This window comes from Palaemon carinicauda, chromosome 5 (genome assembly GCF_036898095.1).
Source record: "Palaemon carinicauda isolate YSFRI2023 chromosome 5, ASM3689809v2, whole genome shotgun sequence".
In the NCBI taxonomy this organism is placed as follows: domain Eukaryota; kingdom Metazoa; phylum Arthropoda; class Malacostraca; order Decapoda; family Palaemonidae; genus Palaemon; species Palaemon carinicauda.
The window spans coordinates 98,278,697-98,294,824 of record NC_090729.1 but is presented as its reverse complement, the minus strand read 5'-3'; the positions used below and the strand labels follow the sequence as shown (position 1 = coordinate 98,294,824).

Here is a 16,128-nt window from a genome sequence, read left to right as displayed (position 1 = left end):
CTTACTCAGGATGGCATGCTCAAACAGATCTTCGGACAAAGGGGCTTTGGTCACTTGCACGTATTCTTCCTCAGCAATGTTCCACTCCATCAGAAACCGTCTGAGGTCAGGGCCATCATCCTCCGGGGGACTCATACTAAAGAGCTTCTTACGCAGCAAATGACGGTCAAGATCAGGGGATTCGTACTCCTGGACGAGGTTAGCGATGGTCCTCTCGTACAAACCCTCTGTCCAGATCCTGTTTCCAGCAAAACGTCGGGCTGGTCCTCTTAGGCACCGTAAAAGGATCTTGTACTTATCCGCTGGGGAATATTTGGGAGATTCGTGTATGGTTTGACGGAAAAGGCTCCACCAACCCGTCCAACGTTCCCTACGACCTTCAAAGATGGGGGGATCAGGCTCAGAGGCAACGGACACATAAACAGTCTGCAGGTTTGCGCCAGGTGTTTGATTCTGGGCTTGGTTGCCAGTGGACTTATGGAACACAATGCTACTGAAGGCCGTTTCAATTCGTTTTGCACAGTCAACCAGCATTGGGTAATTCGCCACCACGGTCGGATGTTTATAATGAGACCGCCAAAACTGTTTGTATTCATTAAGTTTGTCCCTGATGCCTCCGATGTGGACGCTAAAGTGATCTAACCCAGGGGACGTCATGCGTGAAAGATCTACTGAACTTAGGCTATGGAGGGCCAGATCTGCGTCCTCACATAGAAATTTGAAATCGACCACCTGTTGCTCAAGCCGTGAGTTAAGTTCCTCCAGGCTGAGAGCTTCAGCCTGAGGTTGTGGAGGGTTACCGAGATTAAGAAGTAGTAAAGACATTTTGGATAAAACCCGTGGATGTGGGGAGTTTGCAAATTCAAAGTTAAATAAATTCTTAAGATTTATGGGTATGTCTGAGGAATGGAAACACACCCTACTCAAAAGGTTTGGGAAACTTGTGTGGCTATGTGTGCACAAGAAGTGACCACGGATTGGTTAAATGCACAATGAAAAAGTGTGGTAAGTGGCAACGACAATTTACAACTATACAGTATAGGCTAGCACAAAAATGACAAAAGCAAATAGAATTTAGATAGTCGCAAAAAATTACTCAACGTGACTAGTAGCACATGGATATCGCATAACAATTTAAACACCACTCGCTCTAAGGCTAAACTTGAAATTACCTCATGCAAAAGATAACTAAATCTCACTCACAACAGAGGACATTACATAAAGCTTTCTTCACACAGAGGTTAAACGCAAAAGTTTCTCACAAAAAGGACAAAAGTGCAAAATTACGCTAAGGCTGAGGGTAAAATTATTGACGCACTTGTCTAGTGGTAATCACAAGTAAAATAAGATACGCTACACATGGGTAAGACGACCTTTAACAAATTTTTAGGTGTCTACGTGAAATTGTAGACTTAGCAATATCGCACTAAAAGTTCTGTGACCAAGGACACGGGGTTAAGCTTACAAGAGGTGTTAGTAAGAAAACTACAGCACTTGCACAAAGGATGGTAAACCGAGGTACAAAAATTATGGAGAAAGTAGATTGGCAAATTAAGTCAAACAGAGCAAAATGAAAGGTGCTCGCCTGGAGCAGTAAACAATGAAGTCTGAACAACGAAAGTGATATACCTTAGTTCCAGTGACTCGGAGCTTTCTGGTTAAATGCCAAAATTAGCTGAACAGATCATATGAACCAACGGGCATAGAAATTCGCAAGTTAATAGTAAAACATGCAGCATGCAACCTAAATCGGTGACCTGAACATATATAAAGTTCTGTCGTCTCAGAACTCATAAGTAAACCTGGTTACACTGTCTTCCTTAAGCGTGTGTCAAATACTATAAAATTATAAAACTCTTCTCTCGTTCCAACTCAAGTCTGGGCATTACACTTTCTACAATGTGACTGGTGCATGTGGGTAAGTGTGGTATAGCGAGGTATCTATTGCTTAATCAAGCTAGGTTACGTTAATTTAATGATCCAAAAGTCAAAGGTGAGAGATCCGGTTCGAAGGACCACTCGTGTGGAGAATTTTTATCTGAATGGTTGAGTGGGAACTTAGTCCAGGAAAGTCTCCCTACGGCAATTACCCAAAGCTCAACAGGGGAGGATAATGAGCACTTACTCTCGGGACACAAACGCCCTGCTAATACTTTACTGCCATAGTTCACTAACCTTCACTCTTAAATACAAAAGGAGGCAATTTTACTGTCCAGAGGCCGGAGAACTCCACACGTTAAATTAGAAATAATTTGTGGCCTACTCTAGCTTTGTCAGGGCTAGAGTCATCTCACTCTAAGGCTCTGTTTCGACTCCGTCCCAGTGACCCCAGTGAGATGCTGTACAGGTATCTTACGTTAATGCAATTAGAGACAATAAAAAAAAGGGGGAACAGTGGAGTATAAAAGTATAAAGTAAAGTTAAATGGGGATCTTCACCTTCAAAGCACTAAGTTAAAGAGTGTACACTCGCTGATACCAACTTACATTTGTCTAGAGTAGGTTACTCTCAACACCTTGGGTACTTCTGACCCGTCCCATAGCATAAATGGGTAAAATTCATAATGCGGTTAAGGATACCAAAATGTGTAATCTATTCCAAATGATTTATTACAGAAAAAAGGGATGGAAATAACTCGATGATTTTAACACAACAAAATTAAAAATTGGAAAAAATATCAGTAACTCAATTATAAGTTTTACATATGATAAAATGAATAAGTGAATTTACAACACAAAAAAATTGAAAACGTTAAACGGAATTAACTTGTGGATTAAACCTCAAACAGAATAAATAAGAGTCAAAAAATTCTGATCAACAATTTGTGCGGTAGGCTGCTGTGAGGTCCCAACATGTGGTCAGTGACCTCAAGCAATTACCAAGATCAAAAAAATATGAGTACATTAATTTCCATGCACGCAGCCCGAAAGATGTAATGCCAAAATAATACCTAAACTTAACTTATGAGAAATTGAAACTTATCTAAAGGGGGAATGGCCATTAGTTGAACTCACAAGATTTTTTCTGTTGTGGGCGCCCGTGTCCTAAATGTGGCGGTCTTCAGTTTGCTCACTAGGCCTACAGCACTTAATTTGCAGAGACAACGGTCCCCTCCAACTAGCCCCCAAGACTGGAACCGACGTGCAGTAGAATTAGCAGCTTTGCACTGACACTGGTTATCTGCTTGACCTCATCTATGTAATCTTGGTTAGTTAAGGTATAAGGGGGCAGGCTAGTGATGGAGAGTGGGACACGAGGTTGACATTGGAGCCTGACTTGGCAGCTCCATTTCGTACCGTGGCCTGTATGTTTGTGAGGTCGAGTTCAGGTCAGCTGCGTCCTCCTTCCTTCCCAAAAAAAAGTATCTTGGTGCGTAGGCCTACGGTCTTGAGGTGCCAACTCTCATTTAGGACAGGCTCGAAAACCTTGTGCCTTGTGAATTTCAAGCAACACACTTATTTTACAATACAAGGAGAAATCTTGCAACTCCAGGGGGCAAAGATAATCCTAATTCTAAACATCTGGCATAGAGAATAAAAAATGAAACTAAAAGGTAATTTAGCAAGTCGGGCTTACGTGTGTGGACAACTATACCTCCTAGACTAGCAGACTTGAGTTGTAATTAAGAGATTTAAAATACTGTACCTAAATACTTACGGTAGAATAATGTATACAAAAAAACACAAAAGTATTAATCTTGGGACACTCGCTTAAGAAAGACACATTACTCACATTTTTCCCTGCCGTGATGTCACGAACAATAACAAAGTCTACGTATAAACTATGAAGAAGAAGAGTAGTGAAGAAAATTCTTCACAATATCTTATATATATATATATATATATATATATATATATATATATATATACATATATATATATATATATATATATATATATATATATATATATATATATATATATATATATATATATATATATATATATAACTAAATGGTGATTAAATAGGTTGCAAAGCACAAAAAGGCATAGGCCTACCCACTATTTTATTACCATCCATTTGCAGTTGATTGCCATAACATTCCCTTTATTTAATTTATTTTTGCTCTCCGAAACACCTCCCAATAAATTAGTGATTAGTTATGGCTGGAAACGAACAACTGAACGCGTACCCCTTCAGGAACTGATGAAAAATGGCGTAATCTTGGGTGAAGACGCTCGAACGGCCGCGTTTTTTTAAAACATGAAACATAGTCTGGCGGCAACTGCAGCAGCTTGAGGCTTCCTGCGCCTCCTATCTGGCCACATACGTAAGATACCTAAGGTTTCAATTTGCCGCGGGAACCTCTTGCCGATAACCTCACCGCTAGCCGCGCTTGGTCTGGCCGGGCCCTAATTTACTTTAGTACCATCCTCATGTTACTAAAAGTGTAGCATTTTAACTTTAGTCTTTTCTTTATTTTAAGTGTAGCATTTATTTATATATTAACACCAATTTTAACTTAGCTTAGTTTACTATAGGCTATCTCCTAATTTCAATTTTTATTTACGTATTTAGTTTTATTTACTTATTACCTAAAAAGTAATTATTTGCAATGCCCTTAATCCTTGTTTAAAGTTGAAGAATAAAGCATTTAATAAAGTATATCCTCATACTCAGAAAGTTTCGAGTGTGTAGCATTTTAGTCAAAATAAAAACTTAATTGATAGTAATTACAGTAAATAATATACTGAAAAGCAGTATTTACAAATTATCTAAATTTTCCCTTAGCATTCTTTCAAATCTTTCGGTAGCCTTTCTCTTGGGTCTTACAGACCTTTTGCCTTGTTCAACATGAATAGATTCAGGTTTATTTATACTGCCTGTTTCTACCTCAATTTCCATTGAATTGTCTCTGGTTGGCCTTTCTCTTATGGCATGTGTCACTGACAGTTCCTCAGGATAAAGATTACAAATAGAATGATATTCTGTAGCCCCATTACCTTGCTTTAGTTTCACTGACCTAATATTATTGTCAAATCCTAATATTAATCCTAATACCTTATCCATCATCCAAAATGGTCTGGGCTTATTAATTGCTTTAATTTGGACAATGTCACCAACTTTAATTCTATTTTCCCACTTACTTTGGTACAAATTTCTACTATGTTCTCTCAGGCTTAAGAGATAATTTTCATACCACAATTTCTTAAAATTTTCAATAATTTCTTCCTGTATTTCTACAGTTCTCTCTAAAGAAGGTTGACTAGAATCGTCCAACCAAACATCACTATCATCTTTTATCAAAATGAGTGATGAATTACCATGCAATTTGATAAAGGAATTTGGAGTTATAGACTCTAGATTTTCTGAGCTTGATTTATATGTTAAAGGCCTGGAATTTATCGCCAATTGAATATTAGAAATGGTAGTTAATAATTCAAAGTAAGTTAATTTAGACCTTCCTATTACTTTATAAAGACAATTATTTAATACTCTAATCAATCTCTCCCAAGCAGAACCAACCCATGCTGAATATAAAGGTATTTTAATGTGTTTGATATTACATTTACTTAGTTCAGATTGAAACTCCTGCGACTCCAAAGACCTTTCAAGGATACTTCCACCCTTGAGAAAAGACTTAGCGTTGTCACTGTACAAGTATTGTGGTATTGTGTACATATTACTAAATCTTTGGAAAGCGAGAACAAAATTTTTAGTGGACATGTCTGGTAACAATTCAAAGTGCACAGCGCGCACGTTAAGACAAGTGAAAACTAATATGAACATTTTTGTGGTCTTACCACTCAACTCATCCCTAACCCAAAGGTGTCCGGTGAAATCAATACCTACATACTGAAAAGGCTTGACTAAATTCATGTGGTGTTTAGGCATATCTGTAAACTTCGGGTATCTGTAAGCTAAGGCATTATATTTCCTACATATATTACAAATACTCAGCTCAGTCTTTACTGCTGACCTACCCTTGGGAATCCAAAATCCCTGTTCCCTAAGGTTACTCAATGTAGCGCCTATTCCTAAATCCTGTACCTTCAAATGACAATGCTTTATTAACAATGAGGTGAGCCTATGCTCTTTAGGAAGCAATACTGGGTTATGAACATCAAAGTCAAAGTACAAACACTTAGAGTTTCTTCCCCTAGACCTAATTATACCCTTTGAATCTAAAAATAGATTTAAATTGGACACTAGAGGAGGTATATTATTAGTAATATTGGCACTGCTTTGTAAAAAAATCCAATTCTACTGAAAAGTATTCTTTCTGTGCAATTTTCACCCAATACTCTAAGACTTTCTTTCTAGGATCACCACCCTTTAATCTACTACAAAATTTGAACAAGTAACTGGTAATTCTTAACAATTGTTCATAATTTGACATTTTATTTATATTGAGAGTACCAGCGTTTACTTTATTCATTTGCATAGTGCATACTGTACTTATTTGATGCTTATAGTAAGGCGATATGCTCAATAAAGGGTAAAGAGGCCACTTGTCAAAATCATTACTCAACCATTCTGGACCTTCTTGCCAATAAGTTGATTTACTTAAATATTTAGTATAGGATAAACCTCTGGTGATCATTTCAGCAGGATTTTCTTCTGTATTTACATAGTGATATAAGACAGGTAGTTTAAATAGCTTAGATATTTCAACTTTAAGACCATCTGCCTCAAGTACTCTATTTCTAACAAATTTAGATTTTATTTTAGTTTCTCTGGTCAATAGCCAATTTAAAACCACTTGAGCATCAACACAAATATTAATGAATTGAAAATTTATATTATTGTAGGCTTCTAGTAAGGAGGGTAAACATTTAAGTGGACCGTCCGCCATGTCCACCATTTTTTTTCTATTGATTCGCAATATACCATTTCTATATATGTTTTTAGAAATATATAATACCTTTTTCATATAAAAATTTCATGTCATTTGATCAGAAACTCTTTCATTTATTAGAAAAATCATGATTTAAAAATATAATTTAGGTACATTTTTCTCCACTAATATGACACCAACTGTATTGAAACTTATACCATGAAAACTACTTTATAAACCGAACAATTCTGTAAGACGGAATTTTTATTTTCCTTCTTTTATGAATTTCTATTCATTTTTCCTCGTCAGAAGCAGAATATTCGTGAAAGAAAAAGTAAAATGAAAATCAAAACTGTCTCACAAGATTGTGGGATATTTATTCCTCTTTTCAATGATATCTTTCTCTCTAAAATCGAACAATAAATAAGTGAGGAAAATGTATCTACGTGTGAATAAGTATGTTTTTGAGTTATGGGCTCCCAAAGATTTGCAACAAATTTTCACTTCTTTTCTTAAAGAAATCAAGATACCATTATTAAGGCAGTGCCGCTACTGGCGACACTGCCTTCACCTTTGGCAAGATGTTTTTGCGGAAACCCTTGACCGTTATCTCTGCCGCCCTTGGGCACTATTACTCCTGACGGCATTGCCGTTACTGGCGGCGGGGTTAGTACTAGGCTATGGAAGAAGTGGATATCTGTACCAGTGCCTTAGGGCACATAAGATGTTGGCGGCAATGACGTTCCCCCCCCCCTCCCCCTGGCATTGCCGGTACTTCTGGCAATGCTGGTACCTATAGGGCGCATGTCTTTCTGTCCTTTTATCTGAGACCGTCTTACCTTCACTAAGATAGGTTCTCTACTGACTGTAGGTGATTTCAACTACAGATTAACATAAAAGCCTTACTCCTTCAAATTTTCAGGCTTCTTTATGTATATTGGGGCTGGGAACTCCTTTTCCGAAGGGTTTTCTAGGCCCTTGCATTGAAATAACCACAAAATATGGTTAATGGTTTCCTACCAATTTGTCCATTTCCCTCTGAGGGTGTGGACTGGATAGATGGGTGATAACTATATAGGGTAATTCCCACTCTCGGGTCTTATCTGTTAAGGTTATCGACTTGTTGTTACAGCCCTCGGGTTGCTATAGACTCTTGCTCATAAATCGATGCGTAGATTGCTTAAACTATCAAGTTTACCCTTACTGTTGCCTTCTAATTGGCCATTTCTCTGTGGAGATATAGGAGTGACGGTTCTTTCCATGAGCACCTCCCCCACCCCTATTTGGGCCTATAGCAATGGACTTTTAGGAGGCTATTTTTTTCCAATCACGTTCTTCAATAGGGGAATGGACATTTCGTACTTTCTCTTCTCCTTTCTCACCAATTGCATTTCCACATAATTTGGGGATTACTATTCCCTCAATTATTAACATGGAATGTTAACAACCCATTTCTTCCAGCCTTTGATGAATGTTAGAGGATGTAGTACTCATTTGAACCCTTTTCTCCTTACAGGCGGTGCCTATGACGGATATGCACTGTGGAGTGCACATTTGTGTTAGGAATGTGAGGCATCCTTGTGGTCCCAATACTTGCCGCACACATGCGAAGTGTCAGAGGATGAAAAGTCCAGTATCGTACTGAGACCATCAGGATTGCAGTGTTTGTAAGGATCTACTTCACTCCGGATGGGTCTCGAAGGATACTTCCGATGATGACCGCATGTTCTTCCCGCGGTCCCTTCGCAATTGGGTAAGTGGATGAGGTAAGTCTGATCTCAAGGATTCAGTGGTGTCTATCGCTTTCGACCCCTCTATGACAACGGCCTTCCCGGTCTACGGTGACGATTACTTCTTCCATGACTGGGGCTGTTCCCGCCCTTTTTTCCTCCCACCATCTTCTGCTGGGCTCATGGACCCCCTCAGTTCCCGAGTACCAAGGGTACTATAATACATCTGTTACTTATGGCTAACATGAAAGTCTTCAGGGAGGGAAATCAGTAATACCAGATAATGATGTTCAAGGCCTCATGTGAAGAGATCCAGGCCTTGAAGTAGTAAGAGGAGTCGACTAGGTATAAGGTCTTGCCCTCCTAGCTACCTTATTGCACGCGGCAATGAGGACGGCAGGGTGTATCAATATACAGATTGTTGCTTTCAGTAAGAAGTCGGCCTCCTTCGTGGCTCCGGATAATGTGGTCTTCCCCTTTGCCCCGAAGAGCTACGCTGCAGTGGAGGAAGCCATTGGTGAGGGTAAACCTCTCCCAACTTTGGAAGAGTACACACCAGTCTTACCTGTCTTACCACACGATACCATCCACTGGACCAATGTCCACTTTATTTTTGCTGAGAGTAAACTGGATACGAATGCGGCCGGCCGCCAATTTCCTGAGAAGCTGCCCAGGATTCCTGAACACCTTCTTAGGGTTGAGTCGTAGGCCAGACAATGGTTGTCAGTGTCGATGTCTCTGTAATGATTCATGGAGATGATGATCGGGAATTTTGCAGATGCCTCAGTCTTTCCTTGCTGGCGAAAACTCATCTCGCCACCTTTATGAAGGATCTTTATGCTTCTTTTTTAGGCCCGTCGAGCCTGTAGAGAGCATGTTCTTGACACACCTTCCATCTGCCACGAGCTGAAACGTTTGATCACCTCTAGCATTTGGGGGAAAAGACCTCTTTCCTTAGAGGGTAGTGAAGGAAGTTACAGATAAGGCTGTCGCAGTGCTTAGAGCCTTTTCCAGAAGTGGGGGATCTCATTGAAGAGGAAATTCACCCCTGGGAGAGGCCCACAACCAAAGAGGTCTCTCAAACTGACTTATCATCAGAAGTCGTTTGTTCTCTCCTATGCCGCTATCCCTCAGATTGTCTTCGCTGTGCCCTAACTAGTGGTGTCACAGTCCCCGGCCTTCCACCCTGTGTATGAGTAAGGGTCGTCTTCCGAAGCTGTCTTGACAGAGGAGGCAAGTCCAGGGGTCATGGACTTCGAAACGGCAGTGGAGGAAGAGGTTCACGCCCTCAACATAAATAATGAAAGTCTCCCGGTAGGGGGACAGCGTCATTTCCAACGGCTTTGATTGGAAATGGTAACAAAAGCCACTACAGCTCAGGAGATTCTTCCAAAAAACACCTTATCTGGAACAGTACGTATAAAACCTTCTGAAAGGAAGAGTTATCCGTTGAGTAAGATTTATGAGATTTCAAGGTTTTGAGCATACCTCAAACTATTCTTGTCTTGTTCCGTCTAAGCCTGTTCGTTCAGTGCGACAAGTTCTGGACGTTGACTATTTTGCAGATAAGGACCTTACCACTCCTGGAGTCTTTCACTATCTCTATAGATCTTACCGACGTCTTTGTATCGTCCGATAGGTTGACACTTCTCCCCCTACCTTGGTTTCAGCCTAAAGAGAAAGGGCTACGCATTCAGAGCTATGCCATTTGGGCTCAAGATAGCTCTGAGGATTTTCACAAAGATTACCGACGTAGTCGTACAACAACTTCAGGAGACAGGCCTTCAAGTAGAGGCGTACCTGGTTGACTGACTAGTGTGGGTTCCTTCAGCACCGAGTGCGTGGAATCAGTCACTCGAGTTGTACTGGCTCCAGCTCAAGATTTCCAGTGGTTGGAGTTTCGTTTGGACCTTAAGTCTCACTCCCTTTTTATTCCTCTCTCCAAGAGAAAGGAAATAGAGACGTCAGTCAAATCACCAATCGAGTCGGGGATGATCACCAGGCGACGCAAAGAGGTGGTTCTAAGATCTTTACAATTCACCTCAGTAACGAACCCTTTCCTCAATGTATGACTCAAAGATGCAAGCACAGTTTGGGAAAGGAGAGCCTCCAAAGCTCTTCGCGACCATCAGAAGATGACTCCAGTTTTACTGCACAAGCAACTTAGACCGTGGTCCGCTGCCAAAAGTCTTTCACAGATGGTGCTGTTGCGCTTTCCTCCTCCACTAGTGCCACTTTGTGCGGACGCCTTGTTGGATGGTTGGGAGGTCATAATCCACCCAAGAAAGTGCAAGGCTGTTGGTCTCAGAAATTTCAACAATTCTACATCAATATTCTGGAGTCCATGGCAGTCTTCTTGTCCCTCAAGAAATTATACTTGAAGGAGAACATTCATATCCATCTAGATCTCGACAACAGGGTGATAGTCCATTGCATCAACAGACAAGAGTCGAGGTATCCTCAAATAAACCACGTAATGATAGCCGTCTTTACTTTGGCTCAGAAGAATGGTTGGCACTTGTCAATACCCCACCTTCGGGGAGATCACCTCCCTGGCCTTCAAGTGGATCTGTTTGTGACGAGTCTCACCAAGATACTTCCCTGCTAGGCTAGGTAGCACTGAAAGTGGATCAAGAAGTAGTGGGCATGGACGTAATGTCCCTGGATAGGAATCGTTGGACGACAATTTACCTATTTCCACTGTTCAACTTCCTCATGAAGGTTTTGGACAGGCTTCGATCTTTCAAGGGACAGCAGCTCTAGTGGCGGCTTCTCTGTAGCCAAAGAGCAACTGGTTTTCCATCGTCACAGATTTGAACCCCAAGTTGGTGCCGTGACCAACCCGATTCTGTCCCAGGAGGAACAGCAGGAGATTATTTACGCTTTATCATGGAGTTCGAACAACCCTCATCTCATGATTTTTACGTCCTAGCCCTGGGAAAGAAGTTCCAAATTCAACGTGATAAGTCGGTATTTGCGAAATCTATGAGTCGTCTAACACCATGACTCAGTATGAAACATCATGGACGAAATGTGTCAAATTGGTCACAGGCAAAATCCAGGGTTGATTACTATGGATTTTGTTTAGGTTTCCTGCTTGATTTGCACGGTTAAGGTCTAGCTTCATCCACGATTTTGTACGGCCCTCGCTAGACCTATACTATACGCCTTTGATGTCGGCTTGAACTCGGATCTCTTCAACAAATTCCGATTTTTTGTACAAGGCTGCGGCTATCGGCTCCACCGAACCCTATCTCTTAGTCTTTGGACAAAGTTTGGCAATTCACTTCGGACATATACAACCAAACGGCTTCTGTTAATGATCTCAATCAGAAAGTCATCTTTTTAATTGCAATGGCCTCCAGTGCTCGGGTTAGTGACATTATGACGCTTTCTAAAGATGATGAACACATTGCATTGATGGATAATGGTGAGGTTAATTTAAACCCTGATTCCACTTTCAGACTAAGAATAAACTTCCCTTTAAACATTGGGGTCTATGGAAAAGAGTTCCCCTACCAGGTGATCCTTCCCTGTGTCCCGTGCACTGTTCAAAAATGTATTTCAAACAGATACAGTGGGGTCTGATTTGTCTCTGAAACAGTTAAGAGCTAAAATTGCTTACTTTATACAAAGAGCGGACCTTACCAAACATGTACAATTGGACGCGGAAATTCCTGGTACACCTCGCTTTAAGGAAGTGCACCCGTCCACAACCTTACTGCGGGGCGAGATCTGGTGTTTAGCCACGCCCACCACTTCTGCCATCTCTCCCTACGCTATCTCTTTGGCTAAGAGTCGTGCAGTAAGAGTGTGACATGGTGAACTTTTTCGGAGCTAGGTATGCCAGGAACTCCTGTACCATATCTCATCCACACATTTCAACCCACACTTTTAAGACACTTTTAAGACAAGACACTTTTAAGACAAGACGCTTTTAAGACACATAAAACAAGCAGTTGATATTGGCCGAAAGTGAAGTGACTCAAAAAATTTACAAGATTATTTTGCAGAATGTGGCGTCAAGAAGCAGAACCTGATGAATGGAAGTTAGTAGTGTTAGTGAGAATGGCAAAAAAAAAAAAAAAAAAAAAAAAAAAAAAAAAAAAACAGGAGATCTGACTAATTGCAGTAATAACAGAGACATCACAGTTAAGTCAGTTGTCATGAAAATATACAGTATGCTCATTCGAAAGGGACCTGAGAAAAATATTGATGAAAAGCTAATTTTAAAACACTTTAAGACATTTTTAAGACTTTTCTGATACGCCCTCTCAGATCAAAAATATGTATTAGTGAAAATGTAATGAGATTTCTTTTTCAATTATGAACTCTTCTGTGATAACGATCTGATATCTAACGTTCCTCTGGGACTCCCTTGATAATTATTTTAATGGCACGATACCGTCTGTAATGGTCATTGATGTTAAAGGCGAAGACTTGATTCTACTTAATTAAATGGAAGTCATTCTTCAAAATGTGGTTTCCATTATCTCCATTTTATATTTATATATCAAAGTTATCTTCAAAGTGGACTGAAGTCGTCGAAGTTTTAAGTAGAAATAACCCTCTCTCTCTCTCTCTCTCTCTCTCTCTCTCTCTCTCTCTCTCTCTCTCTCTCTCTCTCTCTCTCTCTCTTTTAAAAACCTACCAAAAATCATTTGAATATTTACCAATTATTTAAATGAAAATTATTCCTAGGAAATTAGTATCAAATGAAATTTCACAGGGCGTAATTTCTTCTCAAAATTGTATCGCAATATTGACGTAATCTACGCCTCTCTAGAGAACAAGAATTGCGTAGTAAACCACGACCCTGGTATGAAAAAGAGAAAGATAATTAATATACCCTACTAAAGAATAACATATGATTGCATGAGAATTTTTTAACATATCTCTACTTAAGGTGATACATTTAGTTGCGAAAAATATCTTTTTTTATGTGAAACCCTTTTTGGGAAGAAACAACATTAAGGCACATTTGAAGAACATAGGTCGAAAGATGTGTTATAATCTATTGTTTACTGGTTTGAATTTATGCTTTTTTGGTCGAACAGCGAATGCTAAATGCTATTAAAAAAACTTTAGTGATTGTTTGCGCATACAGTATGTGCTATACTGCACATGCGCTCAAGAGCACTTCCTATTCTCTGGTTAGCTTCTGATGTAAAGAGAGAGAAAACGGGGAGTAATGCCTGACCAGTACCCTTTGAGTAGGAGGAACTTAAATAAATCTTAATGGTCTTGGTAAATATTTACCGTCATTACAGTAAACATGGAAAATTCACGTTCCCCGTTAATCTAACCTTCACAGAGTCCTAACTTATCGTGGCGGGGGGAATCTTCCTTTCACTTAAAATAACCTAGGACTACGTGTTCTTAGACCATGCATCGTAGTACCTCTGACCGGATTAAGGGTATGTAGCTATATATATATATATATATATATATATATATATATATATATATATATATATATATATATATATATATATATATAATCTTTTTCCGGTATATGTCCTTTGAGGGACTGCATGCACATACTGGTTGGAAGTACACTTGGGTTTTTTTAGGGAATTATCTGAAACAATTGGAAGAGATACGACATTTTGTGGTGGCTACGGGAAGTGTTATCAAACCCGCTGCAACGACATAGCCCACAATGCGTCCTAAGGCACTCTTTCAGCTTGTTATTAACAATGAGTAAACATTTGGTTTTTGTTTCAAGGACAAAAGGGAAAAGTGAATTTCATTATTTCCCTTTTCAGGTTCACATGTGTCTTTGCGACGCTATGTATGTTCCTTCAGTGCTACAGCCTAACTGTCTAAATGGATGTTAAGCTATATCTCATTTGGTTCAGGTGATACTAATATGATGATAGGATGTCTACATAACAAACATATTGTTACCTGCAATAGATGAAGAATTGTTAGTAATTATTCCTGAGGATCCCATCTAAAGTTGTCAATTTTTCCCGGTGGGATTTAATGATACGTTGGTATTCTTAAAATACACTTTAATAAATCTTGTGACTACATTGCTCTATGACAGCCAACTCATAAGTGTGTATGTGGAGTGTCATACACAATCTGACAAAACCAAAATATTGCTCAACAACAAAAGAGCATCGCTCTCAAAAGACTTAAATCCTACTCCAGTACAAAACTATAAAGAATTACATCCTATCTTTGAGGTAATTAATAAATGTTTGAATCCTAATATCAAAATAAATCATTTCACTTATATACAAAGCATAACATGTTTTATTCATGCAATGTGATGCAATGTTGCGCAATACCTGTAATACTTGAAATAATACAGTACATTATTACAATAATACATAACAGTCCCCTCCCCCTTTACTTGACATTGTAAAAATCTTTATAAATCTAATCTCTCAGGGGGCTTTCCTCTGTTACTCCTATTAGGAAGCACTCTAACCTCATCTTGTACTGGTACATGAATTGGTTCTGAATCTACATTTGATGTTGGAGCATTTAGGTTAATATTTGACTTGTAAGGACATCACTTCCTCCGTTGTCCAGCAATTTCACCGAATTCTCTACTTTATTTAAATTCTCCTTTCGCCACACTGTGGCTAACTGTATATATTTATTCCGCTCCCTCAGAGCTACAATTTCATGTATTTATTATTTCATTACCTATTTCTATTGACTTGTAATTCAAGTATTTGTGCGTGTGTAAAAACACATATTTTGGCGGTTAGTTCATGCCGAATTGGCGCCTGCGCGCATGCTACTTTTCCGTCCGCACCCTGTATTATATTCCCACGTATGTTTGAATAAACTGTCAGTTGTCGTTGGTGAAGCTTGTCTCACTGTCCTTACGGACTCATTTGATCAAACTACTTTAAGTTTCTCATCTCTAACATTCACATGCTCTACTGTATTTCTTTTTAATAACTGTAATTGATCAACATGACGTTTTACAACATTATCACCAACACGAACATCATAATGTAAATTTCCTATCTCTCTTACAATCTCTCCTGGTACCCACTTCTCTGGAGTGTTGTACGATCTTACCATGACATCAAATAAAGGTAAAAAATGTCTTACATTAGGAAGCTTTACTACTTGTTTTTACCCTTTATCTTCTAAATCACTTTGCAAACTTGGATACAACAAATCTAACTTATACCTTATCCTCCTCCCCATCAACAAATTTGAGGGTGTCACGCCTGTTCTGCTGTGCGGCATTGTTCTATAAGACAATAAAAATTTTGATAAACTTCATATTGTGTTTAAACGTTTGAACAAATCTTTCCGCCTCTCCATTAGTAGATGGATGATAAGTTGCTGAAAATTTATGCTTTATACCATTGACATTACAAAATTCTTTAAACTCTTGTGAGGTAAATTGTGGACCATTATCTATAACAATTCTTTCTGGAATACGATGTCTAGAAAAAATTTGCATTAACTCTTTTATTGTGGCATAGGACGTTGTTATCTTCATTGGGATAATTTCTGGCCACTTACTGTAAGCATCTACTACTATCAAAAACAAGTAATTTAAAAAAGGACCTGCAAAATATATATGCAATCTTTGCCATGGATACCTGGGTAACTCCCATGGGTGCATTCTAGCAAGTTGAG

General features: G+C 39.2%; 2 protein-coding genes across 2 annotated transcripts in view; both read right to left on the bottom strand.

Moving 5' to 3' along the window:
- LOC137641377 (nucleolar transcription factor 1-A-like) overlaps window positions 1-16,128 on the bottom strand; it is a 690,267-nt gene that overhangs the window by 500,421 nt on the left and 173,718 nt on the right. The window lies entirely within an intron of this gene.
- LOC137641035 (uncharacterized) lies at window positions 4,705-5,835 on the bottom strand. Its single transcript, XM_068373485.1, has one exon. The coding sequence runs from the start codon at window positions 5,833-5,835 to the stop codon at window positions 4,705-4,707; it is 1,131 nt and encodes a 376-aa protein (XP_068229586.1).

Coding starts and splice junctions, on each gene's coding strand:
- LOC137641035 (XM_068373485.1), bottom strand. CDS start 5,835: ATGCCTAAACACCACATGAATTTAGTCAAGCCTTTTCAGTATGTAGGT.